This window comes from Manacus vitellinus, unplaced genomic scaffold (assembly GCF_001715985.3).
Source record: "Manacus vitellinus isolate BGI_N305 unplaced genomic scaffold, ASM171598v3 scaffold_6_pilon, whole genome shotgun sequence".
Taxonomy (NCBI): domain Eukaryota; kingdom Metazoa; phylum Chordata; class Aves; order Passeriformes; family Pipridae; genus Manacus; species Manacus vitellinus.
The window spans coordinates 19,673,580-19,700,214 of record NW_021940750.1 but is presented as its reverse complement, the minus strand read 5'-3'; the positions used below and the strand labels follow the sequence as shown (position 1 = coordinate 19,700,214).

Here is a 26,635-nt window from a genome sequence, read left to right as displayed (position 1 = left end):
GCCGGCAGCGGCCGCGCGGGGCAGCGGGACCGGCGTCGCGCCGCCGTCGGAGCCCACGGTAACGGCGGGAGCGGCGCGTCCCTGCAGCCGCCACGGTCCCGGGCGCGGGGAGCGGGGCTCTCGGGGCGAGGGAGCTGCAGCCCAGCCCGGCCGCCCCGCCGCGACGGGCGTCCCCGGGGGGTGCGGCCCCGCTGCCGGCCCGGAGCGCCCGCGGGAGGCCTGGTACAGGCGCGGCGGGGGTCGCTCGGGCTCCCGGCGGGCGGGAAGGGCCGGCTCTGCCTGTCCCGCCGCGGCCTCAGCGTTTCGTTTCGGTGTAGCCTCGCCGCTTGTGCGGCGCTGCGGGTGTATCGGTGGCACGTCGGGTAGGGTGGGGGGACTGGCGCCTGTGGGAAGGCCGTGGGGTTTGGTGACCCCGCCGAGCCCACCTTACACACCGATCTCTCTCCTTTCCCCATTCTCACTGTTTAGCACAGCCGGGAGGTTACGGAGGTCTTCAGCCCACTCACTTGAGCTTGCTGGACTGGTTTTTTTTTTAAGAATTAATGTAGTGCTGGTTTTGCCACACTCTAGCTCGTAGACTTCTTAATGAAAAGCAGTGGGTTGTCATTATCTTTAGATCTTACCTACATTGTGACTAGAAATCTTAGCAAATGAGCGTAATTTCAGCTGTACTTTATGCAGCCATAATGGTGTAGTCTGACCCCAAAAGTTTTTTTCTGCACTTGAAAAGAAATGTTCTCCAAGTTCTCGGACTGGTCTGGGGCACCTGGTTTCTCATGCCCTTTGCGGGGAAGGGAGAGAGAAAGGCCTTTCTCATTAAAGCTTCTGGGATTAGTGAAAACTTGTAGCTTTTAGTATCTTCCAAATACAACCGGTTTTGTCTGGTGTGCTGGTCAGAAAAAGCAGCCAATGAGGTACCACACGGGAATTTTTCCTGAAGCAGTGACCTGTGTAGAACTGTGACTTAGGCTCTGACAGTGAGGAAGAAAATGAGGCTGAAAGAAGAAGGGTGTTAGGGAAACCATAGATGAGCTTTCTGCCTGGGTGATCATACCCTGCTTAATTGTTGGTTGAGGAAACACAGTTGGTGGAGCTCCCATGATACTGCTTAAGTGACCCTAAATGGTTTGGGAAAGGAAATAATTGAGGAGGAAGGGGGTGATCTGCTTTTCCCACTGATATGTAGGGTGGCAGGTGGCTGAATATTTTTCTGGCTTGGAAAGCAGATCTGGTACAAGATGAGACTGGACTGAAAGTTGCCATCTGGCTGGCTTGCTGCATTTGAGGAGGACAGAAGGAGCTGACACTGCTGGTGGATGAAAAGTCTTTAGACTTAAGCAGTTGGCAGAAGTCTCCTTTTTTTTTTTTCCCTGTTGCCACTGGTTTTTTAGCTTGTATGTAAATGAATATGACAAATTCCAGCCCTGATGAGAGAATGACTGTTTTGTGTAGACACTGGCCATTGATGTGGCTTTTGTTCTTGACAGCTGATACTGGATCCTGCCTAGTATCTTTTGCGCTGACTTTTCAGTTTCCTGTGAATATATTTTAAACTTAAGGTCTCATGGGCATTCTTGTTTGTTGGCTTGTGCATGATTTACTTAGTGGGAGAAAATACTGTGCCTTTCACTAGAAAATAGTCATCTTGTGCATGGCATGAGATGGACGTGCCATTGGTAGTGGACATTTGTGCACATGGATTGAGAGGACATTCTGCACAGAGATAGATGGTTCTCTTATCTTAGTTGGATGAAGTAGTATCAACATGCAAAAAGGCTTTAAAACAAAATTTAAAGTGTGTTGTTAAAAAACAGAGGAAAGGCAGTTAAATGTATCAGTGCACCAAATAAAACCAAGAGGCATTATAGATTTCTTAGAATCTCAGTACATCAGTTCTTTAAAGCATGCATCCAGCTGGCTTTGTAGCTGTAGCCACATGAATGTGCCATTACTGTTTTACTGTTCCTTTTATATGTATGGCTACACTTGTGCTTCCTTCTGGAGCTTTGCATTGTGTGCCTCTGACTTCACAGCAACCATAACACAACAAAATGTATTCCTATTACTGGACTTCCTTTTCTTACTGACTTGAGAGAAGCAATGGTATGAATACTGTTTATTTTATGATTCCATGCTGTCTACCTTGATTATGCCAGTATTTCTCCTTGAGTCAAACCAAGGTGAACCTTTCCAAATCCCCATTTTTCCTGCAGGTAGTGGGAGACCATTGCTTCCTCTGTACTTGGATTAAGATTATTAAGACCTGATGGACAATTCAGCATTTTTTTCTACCCAGCTATGATGGCATGTTCTATTGCTGATTTTCAGAATTTGTCTCCCGGATTGTTACCCGACAGCTCTTAGCACAGATACTGTTGCAGTTTACATCTGCATTCTGTTAAGTGAGTGACAATATGTCTTGGATACCAGCTACTTGCAACTAGGTTCTTTACCTCCATGTATTCCAGCTGCAAGACCATCCTTAAAGCTGCAGGCAGTGTGTAAACTAGAAGAAAGTTGATTTGTCTGACAGCCACTTCATCTCTGGAGGTCACCGGACTTGGTGTCTTGTTTACCACTTCATGTGGGGGTAATAAAATGAGAAGCTGCTATGCTGATTAATGGAAATAACTAATTCCCTGTGTCCACCAAGTTCAGAAATTCTGCAACCCAGATCACAAGACTCAGGCTCCAATTGACTTAAAAACCCTCATAGCTGAAATGATGGATCTTTCTCTTTTTTACTTGAGAGAGCGCCTGTGTGACTTGTGGTTTGCTTTACAGAAGGAAAGGAGTTGCAGAGTCAGGCAGAAATAGCTTGGGTAGATGAACCTACAGGGCCAGCTTTGTGTTGATGTTTTTTTGGTGACGTGAAAAATCTTGTTCTGTAAAATGCTGGAGGGAGATCTTGTAGATTCCTAAATATTGATAAGTTTCTGTGAAATTCCTCAGCTGTGTGGGGAGTAGCCACACACCTTTGACAGCCAGGCCAAGCTGAAGCAGGGTTTCAACCAGGCATTTGTAGGACATCTTGGATATGTACTGTAAAATAACTAAAATATCAAGGAATTTGCTAGGTCTATGATTCTTAATACACAGAGATTATTTATGGGTTTAGAAACCTGAAGCTTCATCTAGGAGGAGAATGAAAACTTATGGCCTGGGGACTGCAACACTGTTCACTAAGTAGAGGAAAGAGGAAAATAGCTGAGTGGGTGGGATTTTCCGTGAGATGTGGGTGAGGAAAAGACAGTAAAAGTCTGGCTGCTTCTGCAGTGCAGTCAGAGAGCTCTGCACAGACTTACTGGTTGGTTTTCATATGCATTAGAAAGCTTAGTGGAAGTGTGCGAAGGCAGCCAGATCTGTATGATTATTGGATGGAGGGAAATAAGAGACTTGTGAAGAGGAGGGCAGATGAGGGGGGACTAAGAAGGAAGTGACAGCTGAGGTGGTGGTATGGCAGGCGGGAGGAGCACATCACTTACATCCCCAGAAGAGGGGACTGTCTTAACAGACAGCTGCTGTGCTGAGCCTGGGTCTTTTCTTTTCATTCTCACTCCTTTATGTAATCTGTTTTCTGAATGAGTAGATACTGACTGTGTAGGGTCTGTGGTGTTTCTTCTGGCATATGTCCTGGTTTTTGTGGGCTGCGTCAATCCTTGCTGTTAAATTTTAATTTCTTTTTATCTCAATCCTGACAGTAAACTGTAATTTAGTGAATAGTGCTGCTGAAACTGAAATCCCTTATGAGGATAGTGGTTTCCTGAATACCTCAAACAACAACAGCAGGAAAAAAAAAATCCAGTTTGCTTTGTGGTCCAAGAACTTTCAAAGACTTTTTTTTTCTAGCCTTGACCATAAATAGCCCTTTAAATCTGAGCAAAATCAGTCTGAGAATAGTGTATGGCATTTTGTTGGGTGTAAAGGCTTGAAGTGCTACCTGATCATACACTGGTTTGGCTTGGAAGGGACCTTAAAGAACATCTAATTCCAACTCCCCTGGGCAGGGACATCTTTCTCTAGATCAGGTTGCTCAAAGCCCCATCCAACCTCGCCATGAACACTTCCAAGGATGGGGCAGCAACAACTTCTCTGGGCAACCTGATCCAGTGCCTCACCACTCATAGTGAAGAATTTCCTCCTTATTTCTTCCTAATCTAAACCTACCCTCTTTCAGTCTGAAGCCATTCCAGCCATTCCGCCTTGTCCTATCACTACATGCCCCGGTAAAAGTTCCTTTTCATCTTTCTGGTAGGCCACCTTTAGGTACTGGAAGGTGCTATAAGCTCTCTTCAGCCTTCTCTTCTGCAGGCTAAACAACCCCAGCTCTCTCAGCCTGTCTTCACAGGAGAGGTGGTCCAGCCCTCTGATCATCTTCATGGCCTTCCTCTGGACCTGCTACAACAGGTCCATGTCTTCCCTGTACTGAGGGCACCAGAACTGGACATCATACTCCAGGTGAGATCTCATGGGAGCAGAGTAGAGGGGAGAGTCACCTCCCTTGACCTGCTGGTCACATTTCTTTTAATGCAGCCCAGGATATGGTTGACTTTCCAGGCTGCAAGCATACATTGTCAGGTCATGGAATCATAGAATATCCTGACTTGAAAGGGACCCACAAGGATCATTGAAGTCCAACTCCTGGCCCTGCACAAGACAGCCCCAAGAGTCACACCATGTGCCTGAGAGTGTCGTCCAAACATTTCTTAAAGTCTGTCAGGCTTGGTATGGTGACCACTTCCCTGGGGAGCCTGTTCCAGTGCTCAAACACCCTCTGGGCTAAGAACCTTTTCCTAATATCCAACCTAAACCTTCTCTGACACAGCTTCATTCCATTCCTTTAGGTCCTTCCTCTGGTCACCAGAGAGAAGAGATCAGTGCCTGCACCTCCACTTCCCCTTGTGAGGAAATTGTAGGCTGTGATGAGGTCTCCCCTCAGTCTCCTCTTCTCCAGGCAGAACAGACCAAATGACCTCAGCCATTTCTCATACAACTTCCCCTCCAGACCCTTCACCTGGGTGGCATCTTCATGACTTCATTTGTATGCTCTCTAATAACTTTATATCCTTCTTATATTGTGGCACCAAAATTGCACACAATACTCAAGGTGAGGCTGCCCCAGTGCAGAGCAGAGCGGGACAATCACCTCCCTTGACTGGCTGGCGATGCTTTGCCTGATGTCCCCCAGGACACGGTTGGCCCTCCTGGCTGCCAGGGCACTGCTGACCCATATTCAGCTTGGCATCGATTGGGACCTTCAAGTCCATTTACGTGATCCTGCTCTCCAGCGCCTCATTCCCCAGTCTGTATGAACATCGAGGGCTGCCCCATCCCAGGTTCAGAATCCGGCACTTGTCTTTCTTAAAGTTCTTACTCTTGGCAATTGCCCAGCTCTAGGTCACATTGAGCTTCTCATCAATCAAAATGCACAAATTCTTCTCCTCTGGTCTGCTCTCAATCCGTTCTCCCTCCAGCCTGTATTTGCGTTTGGGATTGCCCAGACTCATGTGCAGGATCTCGCACTTGGCCATGCTAAACTTCATGGGGTTCACACAGGTCTACCTCTACCTCTCAAGCCTGTCAAGGTCCCTCTGGATGGCAGCCCTCAAGCTTGTTGACTGCACCATGCAACTTGATATAATCAGCAAACTTGCTGAGGGTGCACTCAATCCCACTGTCCATGTCAGTGACAAAGATGTTAAACAGCTCTGGTCCCAATACTGACATCTGAGGATTGTCATCTGTCACTGGTCTCCACTTGGACATTGAGCCATGGACCACAACTCTTTGAGTGCAACCATCCATCCAATTCCTTATGCACCAAATGGTCCATCCATCAAATCCATGTCTCTCCAGTTTAGAGACAAGGATGTTGTGCAGGACAGTGTCAAATGCAAGACCAACTAGGTAGCGTCAGTTGCTCTTCCCTCATCCACCATTGCTGTAACCCTGCCATAGAAGGCTACCAGTTTTTCAGGCATGATTTGCTTTTAGTGAAGCTATGTTGGCTGTCACCAGTCACCTCCTTATTTTCCATATGCCTTAGCATAGTTTCCAGGATCCTTGATCTTGCCAAGCACTGAGGTGAGACTGACTAGCCTATAGTTCCCAGGGTCTTCTTTTTTTTCTGTTTTTAAAAATGGAGGTTGTGTTTTCCTTTGTGCAGTCAGTGGGAACTTCACCAGTCTGCCCTGACTTCTCAAATATGATGGATAGTGGCTTAGCAGCTTCTGCCAGCAACCTCAGGATTTGCAGGTACATCTTATCAAGTCCCATGAGCTTGTGCACCTTCAGGTTCTTTAGATGTTCTCAAACTTGATCTTCTTGTACAGTGGGCGATTCTTCATTCTCTCAGTCCCTGCCTTTGTCATCTGTAACTTGAGTGATGTGGCTGGAGCACTTGCTGGGGAAGACTGAGGCAAAAAGTTGTTGAGTACCTCAGTCTTCTCATTGTCCTGGGTAACCAAGTCTCCTGTTTCCTTCTGGAGAAGGCACACATTCTCCCTATAGAAGGTTTTCGTGTTGCCCTTGACATCCCTGCCCAGGTTTAGTTCTGTCAGGGCTTTAGCTTTTCTAACCCAATCGTTGGCTGCTGAGACAATCTCTCTGTATTCCTCCTAAGCTACCAGTCCTTGCTTCCATCCTTAATGCTCCTTATGAATAGCATTCAGGTTCTTAGCTGCTCCGTGAAACCCATGAACACGATGAAACCTACGGAGACAAGGATGTGTTTTGTTCCATCTTGAACCTGCTAGTTTCAGGGGGTCATATAATGAAATTAGATTATGACAGATGGAGGTTGAGGATAGGGCAAAGCCTTGCACCTCATCAACAGCGATACCTTCATAGCGCCTCTCACGGATTTCATGTCTAGTTGGGCTCTTGCGTCCTACACCTCTCACGTGTTTCTGCTTGCAAGATTTATCCACAACAGTAGAGAGATCTAACTTTTCTCTCTCCTTTTTTTACTTTTCCAGGGAAGCCAGCAAATCGCAGGCTAAAGGGAACGGCACTGCAGGACAACTATTTTCCACAAAGAGGAAGAAACTGCTGTGCTAAGCTCCTTACCTTTCAGCAGTGATTCTGTGATGCAAGTTCCAAGAGTTCCTCTTTCTGTGATAATGTTCTCTATGGCCTCTTTTTGCTGATGTTTGTCACAGTTTTTGGCACAAAGAGAAAGGATGCTGAAGAATGGGTACCCTCCTTACAGCTTTTAGAACATGGGCACTTGTGTAAAGGTATGTGATTGCTCTTTGGTTGGAGGGATGGACTGTCTGCTGAGGCCAGCAAAGGGGATTTGCAGGGCTAGAAAGTCATGGCTATTGTTGAAGAGAAATACCTCATTTAAGCTTTCTGCATGCTGATGTCCATTGTTGCTGCTGAGATGACTGATCAATAACTCCCCTTTTGTGTTTGTTTAGAAGAAAAAAGCTTGAATACACAATGTAGCTTCTCACTAACTGAATGGTGACATGGTGAGCTATATTGTATGCATTACTGTATGCCAAATCCTTTGTCTAATTGCCACACATGTTCCTTGTTGCTGCTCTTTTTCCATCTGTCAACTATGTCTTATCAACCAAACAGCATGTTGTTCTGGGTGTGGTCTTTTTACTACATGTTTGTTTAGCAGTCCCCTCAGTGAGAACTTGATTCTAGATTGGTGTCTCTAAAAATTTCTGTAATCTTAATGGTGTACAAACCCAAGGTTTTAGCTTTTGTGTTGATCAGTGAGAGTTTCAGCTGAGAGGCTCCACTTTGCAGAAGCGAGTAGGAAAATACAGATTAACTGTTTTCCAATTGCATTAATATGTTCTATAGTGGACTTATACGGCAAAAAATGGATTCAGCTCTGCCCTAGAAGGATTTTGTTTGTTCTGAATAAATTAGGATGGTCTTGTCCACAACTCTTTTATTCCATAGCTTTTTCTTCTAAGGTTACTGGTTGAGGGTCAGCTTCTATCTGTTTTGGTGGTGGCTCTGTGATGTGCTTTCATATCAGGCTAGAAGTTAACTTTGTGACTTGGAAGTAGGTGTGAGAGTTTGGATGAGTGGCTTTTGGCCACTGCTGTTGAAGTTGGTGATCCTGCAAAACGTAGCTCCTTACTGCAGTACTCAGAGCCCGCTCTCACTGTTTTTAGAGGATAATATGTTGTTCTTATAGAGCCCTGAATCTGATTTGGAATCTGTGACAGAGGGGGAACTGTTACTGTAGCGTGCTGTGCTGTTTGCATATTTCACAGTCTTGTGGAATAATGCTTTAGAGATGTCCTTGCAGAGAAAGACAGATATCAACAGGCATTTTTTCTGAGGAATCACAGATTAAATTTAGGCCAATGTATGTGAGGAAGAGTCACTGGACTGGACTTGGCCTATTTTGTGTTCTAGATGCAGCTGTGATCCTCGGCTGTGTGTCTCACCGAAGGGACCTGATGTTTTACATTATTGGTAAGTGAAGGAAAGGCTGCCACTGTATTTGTTGACCTCTCAATAGGCTTTAGGTGAGTTTCTTCATAGCCTTTGATTTAATGTTAGTTCAGAGTCTACGTAACAAACATGAAATTACTGTCACCCCACACTGTGCTCTCCACCTGGCAGACTTGCCTCTCCACCATTCGTGTTCCTAAAGTCCTTTCATTGACCTAATTCCTGAGCCATTCCCTTACTTTTTCTTTCAAGAACTGGTGGAGAGTTGTTGCCTCTGTGATGCCTCTTAATCCAGTCTTAATGTGATGTGCAGGGGTTGTATGGTTTTATGACTGTTTCCCTTAAAAGAATCTCTGTAGTTCTAATTTGCCTCTCAAATGGAATTCCGTGCTTCTGTTGGGATGGCTGCTAAGCTTACCTGAGACTCTGTACCACCTTTACCTATTTCCTTTATTTGCAGTCATTTGCAGAGTTTTAAGCGACTTGGTATTCTCTAACCTTACTTGTAGCATAACACAAACCATAAATGTTCATGCAATAGCTTCTGCCTTAAACACCTAATTTGCAGTCGAGTAGAATGTCATTAACAAAAGGCATCTTGGGCTGATGCAGAGGGGATTTGAGTGCCTGACTCAGCCATGCTGCTGCAACCACCTTTGTTCTCTCCTTGCTGCAGGTGGGATCACGGTATTTGTTGTAGCTTTCTTCTTCACCATTAAGTTCCTATTTGAGCTTGCCGCACGTATAGTCAGCTTCCTTCAGCATGAGGACCGGGAACGCCGAGGGGAGCGAACTATTTATGACTACGTGCGAGGCAACTACTTGGATCCCCGGTCCTGCAAAATCTCCTGGGATTGGAAGGACCCCTATGAGGTGGGCCATAGCATGGCCTTCCGAGTGCATGTAAGGCAATATTTCTGTTTCCATTTCCATGCAGCTTTGTGGGCAGGAACAGAGGTCTGAGTTAGGGATGGGCTCTTCAAATGTGTTTCTTTGGGGGGCTAAGCCAGATGTAAGTTAGGAGGAGGAAAGCTATCTGTTTATGCCTTTTGCCCCATTAATGTGTTGCAGAAATCTGTAAGTGCATATTTCAGGCTTGCACTTCTTAAAAGTCTTATATCTCTCTCTCTAGAATCCTCTGAAGAGCCAGAGGAGACGAGGCTTGTCCTGACTACTGCTTCCTTTACTGGGAAGTGAGTGGGCTGAGCCTTGCCTTCAACAGACTTGGTGCTATCTTTTGGTTGTGCAGCTGAAGTTGAGAGCGTGGGAATGGGCATTTTACCAACCCAAAAGCAGTAAGGCTTCATGGCCACTCCCCATTCCTCCGAAATGGAATGTTTTTCTGTCTGACCTGGAAAAGCCTGCCAAGAACTCTTGTTTCCCTACAATCCCTAAAGGCCAAGTCTAGGGGAATGGGACAAGTACACAAATAAGATGGGTGAGGAGCCTAAACACAGAGAGTTTGGAGCTATGTGGAGAAAGTTTGAACAGGTTTTGCAGGGCTTGTGTGCCCATCTTTCTGTCCCATCTTCCCCATCCAGGAGGGTATCAAAATAAGAAGAAAGGTTCAGCTAGGTTGCCATACCCATCCCTCTTGGGAAGGTGACAAAAACCCTTCTGCTTGATGGTGAGTGAGGAATTCTAACTCCAGGGCAAGCAGTGAAAAGTTGCTGAGGGGAAAGGGACTTGTTCTGTACCTGCTGTTTGAATTTATTCTCTTCACCTTACTGACACTCACTCATGGCAGCTCCAGCAATGTGCCCTTCCACTTCATGCTTGTTTCCCATTTGCTTAGCCCTTTATTCATCAACAGTAGCTGTTGCATATGCTGGTTTCTCTCACTGACAGTCAAGATGCAAAGTACTTCAGGGCCTACACTCTCCCTGACTTACAAATAGGAAATATTAGTACCTTTTTGCTGTCTGCAGGCTGATTGCAGATGGCAGGGAGGCTCTGGCCTACAAGCTGCTGGCTCTTGAAGAGCCATGCGTAAGGTTTCAAAGGTGTAATTCTTTACTTGTAAGGAAGTATTGGTCAAGGTATGTTACCTTTTGAAATTGTCCGGCAGATCAATTCTGTGATTGAACAGCCTGTGATCTTATCCAACACGTTTCTGTGCTGATGCTTCTTAGCAGTAAAGACTGGGTCAGCTCCTTAGGTCAGCATCTTTTTTACACTATTTTCTATAACAAATTGGTGAGAGCTTTTCCAGAGCTTAGCTGTATAAATGAACAAGATCTGATGGCTTTACTTTTTTCCTTTCGATAGTGGGTTCTCTTGATTTCTGCTCTGATATTGCACTAGCAGTGCAGACAGGAAATGCCTGGAGTCATGTTCTTTTCAGGGCACACATTTGAACCCCAGCACAAAAGACCCTGTTCATTTTGGAGAACGCAGCCAGTGTGACAAAGTTGTCTATTAATTATTTTTCCTTCACTGAGTTGGGGTTCTTTCCCTTCCCTAAGGCAACTTGCTTTCTCTTCCTCTGTGCACTGCATATTTTTGTTGACCTGGACTTCTGTTTCCCATGCAGTTATTCTATAAAAATGGGCAACCCTTCCCTGCTCACCGGCCTGTGGGGCTGCGTGTTCACATCTGCCATATGGAGTTAGCAATTGATATTCCTGTAACCCAGGAAGTTCTTCAGGAGCCCAATTCCAATGTGGTGAAAGTGGCCTTCACTGTGCGCAGAGCTGGAAGATATGAGATTACTGTAAAACTCGGTGGCTTGAATGTGGCCTACAGCCCCTACTACAAGGTGTTCCAGCCAGGTAAGGTCTAAGTGGCCCTCTAATGATTCAGAGTAGATTTGGAGGTGTTGGAGGCAGTTAGGTAAATGTGTTTCCAGCTAAAAGAGGTAGGTGACAGGGAAAAAGTTACCTTTCACCATTTACCTCCTGCCACGTGTAGATCCTAGCAATAGCCCCATGAGTAAAACATACTTGTGACTACCAGTACCTGGCAAAACAGAAACTGCCTTACAGAAAAGTCATTAATGCTGCTTACAATCCCTAACCACTTGTGTCATGTTCTCTGTTTTGTAGTAACTTCTTCATAATCCATCTAGTAGTCAGGGAATGAATGCCTTTTGTGAAAGTACTGAATTATTTGTATCTGAATTGGAAATGCTGTCATGATTTAACTCTGTCTCCTTTGAAAACCTCACTCTATTCCTTTAAGCTCATGGAGCAGTTGATACCTTTGATTATACACTTCTTTAAAAACATTTCCTTTTTATCTGTATTAAATTTTTTTTCTACTACTTTTGGTTTTTTGACTCCAGTTGACATCTTTCATGTTTCATGTACGTGTTCATTGAAAGGACCTCTATTCCATTGCACTGTGAATAGATACACATCTTGCTAAGATATCTTTGCTAAGGAAGCTCCGGTTTAATTCAAATACACTTCAGGCTAAAGTTTGTTTGGTAAGCTGCATTTGCAGGTTTTCTTAGATGTCAGCTAAATTGTATTTTGTATGTACAGTGGGAGCAACTTCCTGAGCTGAAGGTTAGAATGGTGGAAAAGACTAGTAACTGGGTTTGTTTTATTAGTATTAAGTTTCTGATCCAAGACAAACACTATGCACTACACCATGTATTTCAGTGCTCAGATACTCTGTTTTGAGTATCAGAGCATCAAATATGTTTAGATTTGATCCATTTTCAAGGGTATAGTGCCCCTAGTTGCTTTTCTTTTGCTTTTTGTAGCTTCGCCTCGGAATTTGTTTCACTCTAAATTGTTGTTGTCTGCTTCAGGAATGGTGGTTCCCTCCAAAACCAAAATTGTCTGCCATTTCTCCACTCTGGTGCTGACCTGTGGGCAGCAGCACACTCTGCAGATAGCTCCCAGAGATGAGTATGACAATCCCACCAGCAACTCTGTGTCACTGATAGATGAGCACAATTACAGCCTCTCCATCCATGAGGTGAGTGCAACCTCCTCCCTTGCTGCTTGACTCCAGGTGAGCTAGGGAGCTCAATTTATTTGTTTTCTGTTTAGCTGGGTCCTCAAGAAGAAGAGAGCTCTGATGTGGTGTTTGAGAAGTCTGTGGTGTCTAATCGGCAGACTTGCGAGGTGCTCTTCCGACTCACCTTGCACTCTAGGGGGTGTTTCCATGCCTGCATCTCCTACCAGAACCAGCCCATAAGCAATGGTGATTTTGACATCATTGTTCTAAGCGGTGAGTCAAGACTTACTCAGTATTCATTCTCCAGGTGTCCTCTTACAACGTGCTTTGCACACTCATGTAGCAGAGCTAGTAGTGGCTTCCCTGCAGGCTAACCATGCTTAATTGCTAAAGGAAAGCATATTCATTTAAAAATGCTGAGGTAAATGAATTTGTTGCTTAACAAGGAAGATCTCTGAGAGTTGATACTCTCTGAGCCATCAGCAGATAAAAGCAAGTGTTTTTCTCCTATTTCAGGAGATTTACCTTGGAAATTAGGCAATTTTTATTGCTTGCTAGTAGTTGGCATCTGAGCCAGTCATGTATTGTATGTTAAGTTATATGGATGAACAACACTACATGTAACCTATGTGGGATTTTGTTTTATGATGTTATAATTTCTTCAGGAGTGAGCCAGATTTCAATGTGGCTGTCAAGTGGCTGTGCCTTCAGGCTGGTGCTCTGAGAGAGAGGTTCTGTATGCCTTTTTTCTTTAACCAGTCACTATCTGAAACCATGACAGACAAACTGCCATCGTGAAATCTTCTCATCCCACTCCTGGGTTCTCTTTATTAAAGTTTCACTTGACCAGGTTTTGCTTTGGATATATAGCCTTTTCTTTAAAATCATAGTCACTGATTTGGTGCTAGCCTGTGTATTCTTTTTCATTCTGTTCTCCATTAGTATTTACACAACTCTTTCATATCTATTTCCCTCAGAGAATGAAAAGAACATTGTAGAACGCAATGTGTCCACCTCAGGTGTCAGTATTTATTTTGAAGCCTACCTTTATGATGCTCCTAGTTATACCAACACTCAGTGGCAACTTCCACCAATGCACCTGAGCTCCTCCCAGCGCCGTCCTTCCACTGCAATTGAGGATGAAGATGAAGATTCTCCTTCTGACAGCCAGACACCTGAGAAAGTGAAAAAGCCTAAAAAAGTGTACTGCTATGTGTCACCTAAGGTAGATATCACTGCTCTTGAGTGCACGTTTAAAGTACGCTGCAACTGAAGAATTTCTCGTGCTCTGTATCTTAACTCCAGATTTAGGTGCCTCAGATTTAGTTAAAAAAAGGCTTGCCCAAGGCAAACATGGAGCACATGACTAAGAATAATGTGAAAATGCATTTTGAAATTTTAGGACTGTGTCTTTCTAGGTCTGATCCAAAGTCTACTGGGAATTTTCTCATTGATTGTTCAATAGGTATTCTGTTTGCCTTTCCTTTGTTCTGGTCAGGTCAGACCTCCAATTCCTATTCTCAGTTTCTGATACCTATAAACTCGAATGTAACAGAATCTCACCTTCTCAGATTTTATGTCTTTGTCCTGTTTCTGGAATGTTTCACTGAAAAGAAAAGGAAAAAAAATGGTTTGAGGACAAAAGGTAAATTTATAAGTAGAAGAAACAGGATTCAAGCAAGTCAAGAGAAACTAAGGATTCTCTTATAGTAACACTATGTTAACAGTAACTATTGCGCTTTATTATTGCCTAAGAACATTTGGAAACTAGAAAGAAAATTCCTCTAAATCTACTAATGGGTTCAAATTCACTTTGTTAATCTACCTATTCAAATGCATTCTAAAAAAAGCAGTGATTAATATAAAACTGAAAGACTAATGCAGGAATTGCTTTTCTGGCAAAGGGAGAAAGAGTGATGTGAAACATTTATAGGATGGAGTGTGCTGCTAGACATTTCTGAATTTGTGATGCATGTGGCTGTAAGAACTGTCAGTGGGAATGAATGCTGTGTCCTCATGAGGTCAGCATCCTTTCATCCTTGATGTATCATTTTGGACTTTCGTACTCTTTTCTACTTGGTAAAGCAGATCACCAGAAGTGGGTACTGTTGCAAGCTCCCTCGAGGTGCCAAAGCTGTTAATGTGATTGAGGCTTTTGTAATGTCTCCCTGGATATCTCTCTCTATATAAATAGAAACAGTGGAAAACTGTTACTATGCTGTTATTTCTTTTAAGAGGTTGTTGTTCACATTTGGTTTGTTTCTGGAGAAATGCTGCTTGTCAGTTTTTCCAGTTATTGCAACTAGAACAGGCTTGTGCAGGAAATGGTTTTGTTTTGTATAAAGATGCTAAAATTTCATCTTAACTTGCTCTCCAGAAGGCAGCAGTTCCACAGTTAGTTATTTGTTCTGGCAGAAATACATTGTGAGAAGAAACTTCTGCAAATCTTGTGAATTTAGCAAGTGCTTTCTAAAAGATGATTGAAATGATTGTGAAAATTTGGGATTAATATTAGTAGGCTGTTAGCGTGACTTTTACCAAAACCTTTTTGTCAGTGCATTACAGTCATGTCCTGAATTCAGCTTCTCAAGCATACTTAAGATTACTATCCAATTAGACTGGTGATGTTCTACTGAACACAATGGCTTACTGCTGTAAAATCTGTGTCATGCTGGCATCCCACATGCGTCATAAATGCACGCAGTGAAGTCTTACTGACAAGTTGCTTACAGTTCTGTGGAGCTTTAAAGACTCTTCTATATTGTGCCAAATGTTGCAGACACCTGTCCCTGGGGTTGAAGGGAGGTCTAGCCTTATGGAACTGTCCTGTGCCTCATATGTTTCATGGACAATCCTTAACAGACATGTGACATTTAACATTTTCTTTTCCTTATGGTTACTCAGCAATTCTCAGTGAAAGAATTTTACCTGAAGATCATTCCATGGCGCCTTTTCACCTTTAGAGTGTGTCCTGGCACAAAGGTGAGCCTCTTTCCATGTACGTGCCACGGCACCTCCATGTTGTTAGCTTGTCATCCTTATGAATGGTGGTCTTTTTTTTTCTTTTGGAGAGAAGGGCTTCCACCCACAGAACAACATTTTATGGCATAAAATTCAACTTTCTAATTCCCTCCCAGTGCCCAAATTTGCTAATATTTGTGAATAGAAGGCAGTCTTATCGCTCCTTTCTGCCTTTTGTCCCAATGCTAGGCAAAATCTTGATTCCTTGCATTTTTCATTTTATTTTCCTCATAACCTTGCTAAAACGCTGTGATTGTGTCCACTGAAGCCCTTACGCTACTGTGTGAAGTTTGAAGCAGCCTCCTAACTGGAGTCTTCATGCTTGAAGTAGTGTTCCTGTTAACTGTGTACGCATGGGTGAACAGAAAAAGTCTTAGAGCACAGCTGGGTTGCTCTGTCTACTGAACATACTGTGCCTTCTGCATGATGGGTTTACCTTTTCTTGCATCTTTTTGCTGCTAGTTTTCATACCTTGGTCCTGATCCTGTGCACAAATTACTGACACTGGTGGTGGATGATGGGATCCAACCCCCTGTGGAGCTCAGCTGCAAGGAGAGGAACATCTTGGCAGCCACTTTCATTCGCTCTCTGCATAAAAACATAGGTAAAGGGGCAGTGAGGTGGGTACAGTAGTCAGGAAGTTGGCACTTGATTCTGCTGGTTTTCCTGGGGAATAAAGATTGCCAGCACTGAATAACTTCCTATGAGAACTCTGATTCCTGGAGTCTCATACTCTGTTCTTGTTGGTGCTTCCAGTGAATGTACTTTGGCAGCTGTTCCTTTTCAGCTCAGCTTCTCTGTCAGGCTCTTTGAAAGAGCACCTGTGAGTATGAATATCAGCAAGACTAACTGCAAACTGCCTTGAGAGTTCTGTCTTCAAACCTTGCTGTAATAAAGGCACCTTTGGGCTGTTAAGCTGACCTGTGCAGCTAATCTTAGGAATACTGTCTAGATGTTTGAGGTGCTGACAGCTCAGGCCTGACTCAAATTGTCATTATTCTCAGGAGGCTCTGAAACCTTCCAAGACAAAGTGAACTTCTTTCAGCGAGAGCTACGTCAGGTGCACATGAAAAGACCTCATTCAAAGGTCACGCTGAAGGTCAGCCGTCACTGTCTGCTGGAGTCGGTGAGTGTATAAGTCACTTTACTTAACTCGAGTGCTTCCTCCATCCTTTTCCTTCTGCTTGGTGCCTAAGGAAATTTAAACTGGGATGTGCTAGGGCAGCCATACTAAAAATGATTAGTCCTTCTGTTTCAAGGCAGATGCCAGCAGATAGCTTTCCAAAGACGAAAATAAGAAAAAAAAAATCCCAAGTAGCTCCTCTGTGTTCTGGTTTGTTATTAGGTGGAATGCTGTATTCCTTCTCTACAGGTAGCAAGATCTGATCAATTTCTTAGGCAGTTAGGCAACTTCAACTCTGATAAATTTTTAAGGAACTTGTCACAGAGTAAATCAAGCCTTGAGAGATGTCTAGGGTAAATTATAGCCACAAGCTGTGCCAGGGGACAGATTGGACATCAGGAGGAATTTCTTTGTAAAAAGATTTGTTGAACATTGCAATGGACTGCTCAGGGAGGTTATGGAGTTGCCATCCTTGAAAGTGTTCAACTGGACGTGGCACTTAGTGCCATGGTCTAATTGACAAGGGGGTTATCAGTCACAGGTTGGACTCAATGATCTTAGAGGTCTTTTCCAATCTGAATGTTTCTGTGATTCTGTAAATGGATGCAGAGACTGTCTACCTGGACCAGATTTGGGAGCATAACACAAAGTCCTGAGTCATTATCTACTGTTTTCCTGGCACAGAGCCATTCAGTGAGATAAAGTGTCAAGTCAGATGTTACTGAGCTGCACGCATAAAACTCTTGCACCAACAGGCTACTAGTAGTGGTTCAGAGTGATGATAAAGTATTTTGTTGAGTCCTTAAGTCTTCACCAATTCTGACCTGAGCTGTTGTGTTTCCAAAATGGAACTTAGTCATTCATATAATATGGTTATTAAATGACATTCTCAATACTGTGTATGCAGGGCAGGCAGTTATCCTGACTTATTGTTTCCACATGTGTCTCATAACAGTAATGTTATAAAGATGGAAAAGAACATTTCTGGGGCAAGCAGGAGTGGCTGGGATTTCCCTTGATTTACACTCAGTAAATCTGTGTTTTGGAATATTTTCTGCATGTACCAGCTTGCAGTGTTTATGAGATCATGTTTCAGTTAATAGCTTGCTACAAAATTACTTCATTTCTAAACAGCATTTTCGTGACTGTTTTGTCCTACTATATTGGAAATTCCTGCACTGTCTTGAGCATTGGTGTTAGAGCCTAGTAAGACAAAATAAATCCAATGCCGTAATAATAATAATAATAATAATAATAGTAATAATAAGCTTTAGTGACCAAGGTTGATAGGCACAATGAATGTGACCAATGTGTTTAGCCCAGAGGTGTGACTAGCATGATGCTCTACCCTATTTGAAGATAAGCTAAGCCAAAAGTACCCGTATGACTGAGGACTGCCATGTAGCTTTTTAAATTTTCTTTAATTGGAATCTGGAATCGGGGCACAGGAAGTTCTAGACACTTGAGATATTTTATTACTTTTTTGCATCGTGACTTGCTCTAAGTATGAACTCAGTGATTCTTTTCAAGCTATTTTCTGGTGCTCTTTGAAACAATCCTATTTTAAATCTAACTCGTGGGCTGAGAGTGCTTTACAGAAATTGCTCCTTCCCACAGGCATTTTAATACTTTAAACAATACTGTACTGCAGCCTTGAGAAGGATAATTCTATGCTAAGACCTCACACTGTTCTAAGATGAACTGTATTTTATATAGATAATGTGTCTCATAACAGAAAATGAGGAATTGGCTTCTGTGGCTTTGGACAAATAAGAATTAGACCTTAGGCATTCTAATTCTCACTTTTATACTTTAGAGTACTAGACTACTTACTGGTTTTTTGTGTTGCTTAAATTGCCCAGTCATATGCAGGACTGCATATTGGTTATGGGGTGCCAAGCAGTAATGGCTGCTGCTATTTTCTTTTTCTTTTTTTCAGTCTTTTAAAGCAACACGAAATTTTTCTGTTTCTGACTGGAGCAAAAACTTTGAAGTGATTTTTCAGGATGAAGAAGGTGAGTTATGCTATGAATATATATGAGGAGGAAGCAAAAGGAATGATGGTGCAGTAGTTTTAATCTGAAATGCTGGTTTCTTCTGGTATGTCCGTCCTTGGTGGCTTTCCAGCTCTTTCACTTTCTCACAGATGTGAGTGAATTATTCTGCTGGTGCTGTTCTATACCTACTCACATAGGGACCTGAGGCCTTATATAAACTCCACCCCTCTCCCCCTAAAAAACCCACAAACTAACAAAAAAACCCAACTAGGACTAGGTTTGGGAGCAGAACCTAGAGTTCTGTAGTTCCTGTCTACTGCATTTTTGCTAGGTAGCTGTTCACTGTGACGAACTCTCGTGTCAGGTAAGCAGCACGCAAGAAACTCTTGAATTGATGACCCATGGATGACCAAGCTTGTTTTATCTTGTAGCTCTGGACTGGGGAGGTCCACGCAGAGAGTGGTTTGAGCTCATTTGTAAGGCATTATTTGATACCACCAATCAACTGTTTACCCGCTTTAGTGATAACAACCAGGCCTTGGTGAGTCTGCAATTCCTGTGCCAAATGCACAGAAATGTGAGCATTGACATGCTTATGGTTAAACAATGCTGCTATTAAATGGTATGGAACCTTACCCATTCTTTAGCTTGCTTGTATAGTCACTTCTAGTGCCTTTCTCAAAGCTTTGCTTAATGATCTTAACCCATTGAAATGTCAAAGAACTGGCTGCATGAACAGTAGAGGGTGGACAGTCAGCAGGGAAGACTGGATTTTTGGGCAAGAGGAGGTGGCATCAGAGTGTCTAGAGGTTCTATTGGTTCTGAATGTTTCAGAATCCATTTCTGCTCTCATACAGCTTCTTGCCTGTGCATGTGAAACATTTTGTATTCTTCCTAGGCAGGCTCAGGCATTTTATTTCTATTGCTTGGCTTTGGGGACATTACAGTAAAGCTCCTTGGACAGACTGAGAGATGCTATGACTTGAACTGGTCTCATATTTGCTATTTGTGCTAGTCGAACTGGATACCGATACTTGGATATTTAATTTTGCTTCCTCTTTGCAGGTGCATCCGAATCCAGGGCGTCCCACATATTTACGACTCAAAGTGTATGAATTTGCAGGCCGCCTGGTAGGAAAGTGTCTTTATGAATCATCTCTGGGAGGTGCTTACAAACAACTGGTTCGAGCTCGCTTCACCCGATCCTTCCTGGCTCAGATCATAGGACTTCGTATGCATTACAAGGTAAAGCTTCCCAGCCTTGTCTGAAGCCTGTGTTGGTCTGGGGAGAGATTGAATGCTGGTGTAGTAGCAGACCCAGAGTCCTGGTTAGCAAAGTGTGGGGGTTTTTTTGTTCTTCCCTCCATGTCTCTGCTTTCTTATTCTTTCACACAGTATTTTGAAACGGATGACCCAGAATTCTATAAATCCAAAGTGTGTTTTATACTGAACAATGATGTGAGTGAGATGGATCTGGTCTTTGCTGAAGAGAAGTATAGCAAAACAGGACAGCTGGAGAAGGTGAGGAAGGCAGTTCCTGAAGGTGGGACAGTTTAACCCCTAATGCCTGCAGTAATGGGGACCAAGAACTCTGCTACATGCCCCAGAAAATTGAGCTTACTTAGGGCAGTAGCTCCTTCCTTGTTTTTTTTTCTGGCTGGGCGTTCAGGTTTGGGGAATGCTGTTGATCAAATTCACGTCTAGTGTTCTCCTGTTTTCAGGTGGTAGAACTGGTGGCAGGAGGGGCTCAAGTACCAGTGACGAACGAAAACAAAATCTTGTATCTAAATCTGCTTGCACAGTACAGGCTGGCTAATCAGGTTAGAGAGGAGGTGGATCACTTCCTGAAAGGTAACATGCTGCCTGCTCCCTGCTCCTCTCTGCCTTTATGTCCCAGGGCATAGCACATGCTGCTCTTCTCTTCTCTTCCAGGTCTTAACGAATTAGTTCCTGAGAACCTGCTGGCTATTTTTGATGAGAATGAGCTTGAGGTAATTGCTGCCTTCCTAAGCATCTCTACCTTTACTTCCCCATTTTAAATGTTCATAACTTGCACAGTAGCTGTTGCCTTGTTTCCTTGGCTCCTGGCTTTCTGACTGCAGCCTCTTACCTTTCAGTTGCTTATGTGCGGTACTGGAGATATCAGTGTCTGTGACTTCAAGGCACATGCTGTAGTGGTGGGAGGATCTTGGCACTTCCGTGAGAAGGTAAGTGAAAGGGTTCCTCTCTTCTACTTGTCGAAACCAGTTATCCCAACTACAGCAGAAGATAAACTGGGAACAGATGTCTTGGTTGGAATTTAGGATTTCAGAAGGACAAACTGAACAATTCAGGGGTCAGGTAGGACTGCACACATTATGAAATAGTGTTTCCCCCTAGAGTGATCCTTCAGCCTGGCTGACTAGGGGTGATGCTTAATCAGATACCAACAAGTAACAATCATCAGCAGTGGTCTCTTTAAAAAAAATTCAACAAAGCACTAATTAAGAACAGTTCAGCCGGGATTCAGGAGAAGTTGGTGGGAATTATTGCTACTGAAGATGTTCTTGGTGATATATCTAAGAGATGCTTGAAAAACATGTTTGCAGCCCACAGGTAGTGTTTGGAATTCAGTGCTGTGATGAAGACTACTGATGTAGTTGCTTAAATTTGTACCCTCTGATGGTTCCCATCCCTCCCTGCATTTCCCAACGAGAGGGTTATGGGAATAGTAGCAGCTTCATTTAGAAAAATAATAGAAGCTGCCAAAACACCCAAGATGAAAAGAGAATGGGAATACAAGTTTCTGTCTGTAAACACTGGATGGTTTCATCTTTCTGCAGAAGTACCAGATGATGTGAAAAAACAAAAGAGTAGCATAGTGCAAGAAGCAAATGACTTTTCTGCATTGTAAACCTATCTCATTGCCTATGCAGGTATTTCTAAAAATCTCTGTGGGGAGAGTAGAAGCAGAAGCAGCCTTTCTTTTTTACGGGAAAGGATTGGTGGGAGATAGGAGCATGGGAAATCTCTTAACTGATTAGAAACTATGTAATACTTGCCTCTATGTGTCACCCTGGTAAAACAAAACAATTCTAACTATTAGTAGAGTGCTTGCTTGCAAGGGCAATTGACTGATCTTCTTGCAAGTTGCTAATGTGCTTACTTGATTTCCTTGGCTGACCTGTCTTTATGTTCTCTGTTTCTTAACAGGTCATGAGGTGGTTTTGGACTGTGGTGTCCAGTTTCACGCAGGAAGAGCTGGCCAGACTTTTGCAGTTCACAACTGGTTCCTCCCAGCTGCCTCCAGGAGGGTTTGCTGCACTCTGTCCATCTTTCCAGATCATTGCAGCTCCAACTCACAGTACTTTGCCGACAGCCCACACTTGGCAAGTATCCTGGGGTGGTAGGACTTTCTGCATTGTGCTTTTGGGAGTGACACCAGCCAGTTGTGGTGGGCAAGCAGTGTAATGTATGTGATGCTTGTGTCAACCCATCTAAAAGCAGCTGATGGGGATGGTTCCCTCTCAGATCTAGTCTGAATGGAATTTTTCTTTTGTTTTACAGTTTTAACCAGCTGTGCCTCCCTACTTATGACTCCTATGAAGAAGTGCACAAGATGCTGCAGCTAGCTATCAGCGAGGGTTGTGAGGGTTTTGGCATGCTGTGATTTCCCCTTTCCAGGAGACCACTTAGCCTCTTGGCTCTTCGTGGCAAGACCCAGGTTCAGTCCTCTGCTTGTTCTCCTTCCCTTCATACGGGCAATGGAGGCACAGCAAAGACTCCATGTAAAGGAACTTGTCATTCAGAAGATGTCATGTGGCCTTTCTGTATCCCAAATATGTCATCAAGAGCTCATCTTTTCCCTTTTCCTCATTCTCCATTTGGTTCAGTGTGAAACAGCAAAAGGACTACGGTGCATTCATCAAGGAGATATTGCACTTGATTTCCATGTACCCTGTACACCCATCCTTCTGTGAGAAGATGAAGTTCATAAGCAGAAGTTACAGGGAGGTGCAGGAGATCTGCTGAGCTGCCTTTATTGTAGCTCTCTAGGAGGAAGAGGGAAGACCAGCATGGAGTTCTGCTGGAAATCTGGCTCATGGGAAGCCTTAGTAACTTCCCATGTCTTGGCTCAACTCCCCCAGTGATGCTCCCTGATAGTTCATCTCACTGTGACTGGTAAGGAGTGTACAGTTGTCCATTCTTTCAGTACCTGACCCAAAAGGGTTTCTGGTTCTCCTTCTCCGTCTTGCTCTGGATGCTGCTGTCATGTGCGCCACAGAGAAAAATGGGGAGTATCCACTGGAGGGAGTAACCCAAGGGGGAGAACAATCTCATCGGAGCACATGTGCTGGCCCTGACAGTGATCCTGTACTACCTCCACCAGGGTCCAGCAGCAGAAGCTGGTAATGAGCCTCTGCAAATGAACTGGAAGAGGAGTTTCTCCTCCACTGAATGTTTCTGACAGTTGATGTTGCACAGGAAGCTGTTCCATGCCCTTGCCTTCTTTTCCCTTCCTCAGGAGAGAGAGTATGGGCATGAGTGTGATCCCTCAATGCTGAGCACCAATGCCTATCCCACATTCACCTTCAGGGTATGTATGTTATGTAGTAACAGTGACAGATCAATAAGCAGCTAGAGTGTGCACTGGGCTTGCATTTGTTGTTGGGGTGACGGTACTGGGCAGAACATGGTACCTCTTCTCCAGAATCCCACAGTGTCTTGGCTTCTACCTCTATCATGCAGCAGCCTGAGGCTTCTCTTTTTCTACTGCATTTCAGAGTGTCCAGAGAGTTGTTGGTGCCTGGAGAGCAGCTAGATTTCTGTCCTTCCATTCTTCTTTCTTTCTTCATCCCTCCTTTCCTCCTGATCCATTCAGCACTGTTGGCTTTCCAGCACAAAATGCTAACTAGAACTTCACTCAAGTGATCACTCAACAGCCTGCACCCACCATTGTCTGGCTTGTAGGGGGAGGAGTGGGCAGACCAGCATGAGAAGTAAGTTTATGATTGGGGTCTGTTGTAGCTGGCAGTCCATTCAGCCCTTCCCAGGGGAATAAAGGGAAGGGGAATCTGAGAATCTTGATGAGTTCTTCCGTGAAGCAAAACTCAAGTTTTTTGTTTTCAGCAGTCCCTTAGATGGTTCAAGTCAAAGGCATACAGGAGTCAAAGTTGAAGAAATCTGCATTGCTAATACCTGCAATGTGAGCTTTCACTGGATTATGGATTTGCTGGATTTCTTCCAGAATGGAGTTTCAGACTGGCATGCCAAGCTAATTTTAGAACACCCTATTGGATAAAAAGTCACATCATCCTCTTCAGTCCCCTTCTGCTATCTTCAGGCCGATCCAGTCAGACTTGTGCACAGTATGGATCTTTTAAGTTAACTGTCTGTGCTTTTCAAGTGTAGCTTAGTCGAATTGACTGGGAACTTGGGGGAAATATTCTATATCTAGAAAATGTTTTTAAGACAGCATCTGAGTCATTCTTGGGCTGTTACTTCTGTACAGAAAAAAAAATAAGCCATTTTGGTGCCAAAAAGCAGTCAGCTGAACATGGAGACTACTCAGGGGGATTTCTTTGCCTTGTGAATTTATTCCCTCACTGGCACTGAGGTGCTGCGAGGCTGCCAGCTTGAGAGTTGCCACTCTTGTGCTCTGACAGATCATGTTAATAGTGGCTGTTCTCCCTTTTTGAATGCAGGCTGCATTCTGCAAAGTTCTGACCTCCTTTGGATGGACAGTATGGTACCATTTTATTTACACTGCAGATGACTTCCATGGTCAGTAGAGTTACAGAGTCCTGTGTTTTCCAAGACACCACTTCACTGCTTTCTCCAGGGACCGAGAGGAAGTGGCGGTGCTCAGCTCAACTCCAGTTTGTTGGGAGGCATAGCTTGGTGTTGTTTCTATGTTTCAGCCTTGTCTTGCAGTCTCAGCTGTCTGAGGATGTTTTCAGCCCTATAGCTATGGGTCAGCTCTGACAGTGACATCTTCCTCAGGAATCTTCTCCCTTCTTCTCTTGAGCTGTCATTTTTTAATTCTGGAGATGAAGTAACTGGCCATTGGGCAGACTTCCTTTACTGGAAGGAGGTCCTAAATGCTTCTCATTCATTACAGCCAGCATTCCACACTTCCCAGCAGCTGTGAAGATGCCAAGGATTTTCTTCTTAACCCAAGTGCAGTCAGAACTGTGATGGGTGCTCTTGGTCAACTAAACCCATCCCCACTGTTTGCACAGGCCCCTAGCTGGTCCCATGTTGCTGAGATCCATCACAATATTTCTAAACTTGTCTCTGGCTTTACACCATTTCCCAGTACAGTCATTTTTGATGCTGCCCCTAATGCTGGCAATGGGGATGTGCTGTGGTCACCCCCACGCTATGTTACTTCTGGCAGAAGCTCGTTACTTTTCGTTTTTGCCCTTTATTTATTCCCACTTAATAGAGGCTCTTCTGTAGAAATCCTTAGGATCATGATACCATCTTAGACAAGATTCCATGTTTCCTGAAGCTGCTTTGAGGTGCAGAGGGCCTGGCTTCAGCCTGTACCTGTAGGCCATGTTGCATGTTTTTAGAAACCAGGAGCTGTAGATGATACAGGTCAAATACTAGTTCCCTCTGGTGAATTTCTGGCAGAGTTCAGCCAAAATTTGGAAGCCTGTGGTTGTAGTAGTTGATTTTGTAAATAGTTTGTATAATAAATAAAATATTTTAAAAATGCTGCCTTCTCAGATCAGCATTCTTTCTGGGATTTACAGAGGGAATCAAACTGGTGCTATCTGTGGGCAAGGGGCCTCTCCAGGTCTTCAGGTGTCTGACAGAGGTCTGCTGTGGGGGGAGAGGATGGTTCTCCACCTGCAGCCTATCAGGATGCATGAGTGAAGCCAGGACCCTTTGGGAAGAGGCAGGAGTGAACTTTTGGGAAGAGGCAGGAGTCTGGGCTGGGGCTTGCAGTGAAGCCTCACTGGTGCCTGAAATAGGCTGGAAAATGGTCTGAAGCAGCTAGTAATGCCAGAAAGTATTTTAAAAACTCTTTAATATAAATTAATAATGCAGTTAGTGCAATTACTTTTTCATCTTACTGTGCATTACCTTTGAGCTGCAGGTACTTACTTGTACTGCCTGTGCTTCGCTGTACTGTCAGGAGGATTAGATGAAGCCAGGAGGAGAGGGGCGTTTGAGTCCTTTGCACCTTAAGGATTAAAAGCTTAACTTTAAAACTGGAGAAGATTCTGCAACATGATTCTGTGTTGCATTATGTCCATTAGCATTTCTGCTAATGATGAAACACTGTCAGCCAGCAGAACATTGAGTGGCTGTGTGTTCTCCACCATATATCTAGGCAGATGTTCTCACATGTGAAACCAGCATCTAGTGTTGGCTCTGGCTTTCAGGCCATGAGCACTAGCTAAAGAAGAGAGTGAGTAGTGCGTGTTTGTCTTGGGGATTGCTTCTAGCAGTGTGTTGGGTTATGGTATTATTTAGAAGCTCCTGTGGCAACAAAGTTGTCTTACGCTGGACTCAGAGATGAGGGAGGTTAGATAAAGCAGTGGTGAGCCTTATGAAGAATACAGAAACCGAAGTTCCAATGTCCCCTGGAAATCAGAGGTTGTGAATCTAGAGCTGTTGGAATGGGGTCAGGGCACTAAAAGGTGGATGACTTTGCCAGCAGACTTGACATGAACAAAATGATACACAAGCAAGCCATGTGGACATGTCTTTACATGCCATGACCAGTACAACTCATGGGAGGGGGGCCAAGTTGAGGCTGGAACTTTCAGAAACTTTATCTGTTTGGGTGTGAAGGAGAGAGCTCAGCGTGCTGGATTACTTTAGTATGAAGTAAGTTCTAAAGTTTCTGCCTCTCTTTGCAGGATGCATGATATCATGTGGCTGCCCACACTGTCCATCCTGATCACCAGTTTCTTGTGATGTCTTGGAGAGGGAGTGGTGACAGTGACCTGTTGCTGACTCCACAGCCTCCATTTTTCCTGGCACCTGGCATGGACTTGGGGCTGTGAGAGAAATCATGCCCATGCTCTTTGTGCTGGAATCTTACATGCCCCGGCTTGTGTCTCCAACAATAGCAAAGAGTTGCCTGATATCTTGGGATCCTTGATTCCATACACAGCTGCTTGACCTGAGATGTATTAAGATACACTGCTCGGGAAACTGG

General features: G+C 44.0%; 2 protein-coding genes across 5 annotated transcripts in view; both read left to right on the top strand.

Moving 5' to 3' along the window:
- Position 1: 1 nt before the first annotated feature.
- AREL1 (apoptosis resistant E3 ubiquitin protein ligase 1) lies at positions 2 to 25,178 on the top strand. Of its 2 annotated transcripts, none has more exons than XM_018082378.2 (20): positions 2 to 58; positions 6,978 to 7,238; positions 8,389 to 8,448; positions 9,104 to 9,300; positions 10,961 to 11,198; positions 12,185 to 12,354; positions 12,429 to 12,609; positions 13,314 to 13,561; positions 15,241 to 15,318; positions 15,820 to 15,961; positions 16,362 to 16,483; positions 18,420 to 18,495; positions 18,909 to 19,018; positions 19,543 to 19,722; positions 19,873 to 19,998; positions 20,199 to 20,328; positions 20,410 to 20,468; positions 20,595 to 20,684; positions 21,670 to 21,845; positions 22,024 to 25,178. In XM_018082378.2, the coding sequence occupies exons 2-20, from the start codon at positions 7,148 to 7,150 to the stop codon at positions 22,124 to 22,126; spliced, it is 2,577 nt and encodes an 858-aa protein (XP_017937867.2). In that variant the 5' UTR covers positions 2 to 58; positions 6,978 to 7,147; the 3' UTR covers positions 22,127 to 25,178. The 2 variants fall into 2 exon arrangements, with proteins under 2 accessions (XP_017937867.2, XP_017937866.2); XM_018082377.2 differs by having other exon boundaries at positions 9,104 to 9,330.
- Positions 22,990 to 26,635, top strand: part of LTBP2 (latent transforming growth factor beta binding protein 2) — a 95,376-nt gene continuing 91,730 nt past the window's right edge. For all 3 annotated transcript variants that reach the window (XM_018082375.2, XM_018082374.2, XM_018082376.2), the window contains exon 1: positions 22,990 to 23,053. In XM_018082375.2, coding sequence (XP_017937864.2) covers positions 23,028 to 23,053 — 26 coding nt within the window. In that variant the 5' untranslated portion in view covers positions 22,990 to 23,027. The remainder of the gene's footprint in view (positions 23,054 to 26,635) is intronic.

Excerpts from the sequence above, each read along its gene's own strand:
- AREL1 (XM_018082377.2), top strand. The coding sequence starts at position 7,148 with ATGTTTGTCACAGTTTTTGGCACAAAGAGAAAGGATGCTGAAGAATGG. Across the intron at positions 8,449-9,103 it reads CCTGATGTTTTACATTATTG|GTGGGATCACGGTATTTGTT; the intron begins GTAAGTGAAGGA and ends TCCTTGCTGCAG. Across the intron at positions 20,329-20,409 it reads GGTGGATCACTTCCTGAAAG|GTCTTAACGAATTAGTTCCT; the intron begins GTAACATGCTGC and ends CTTCTCTTCCAG.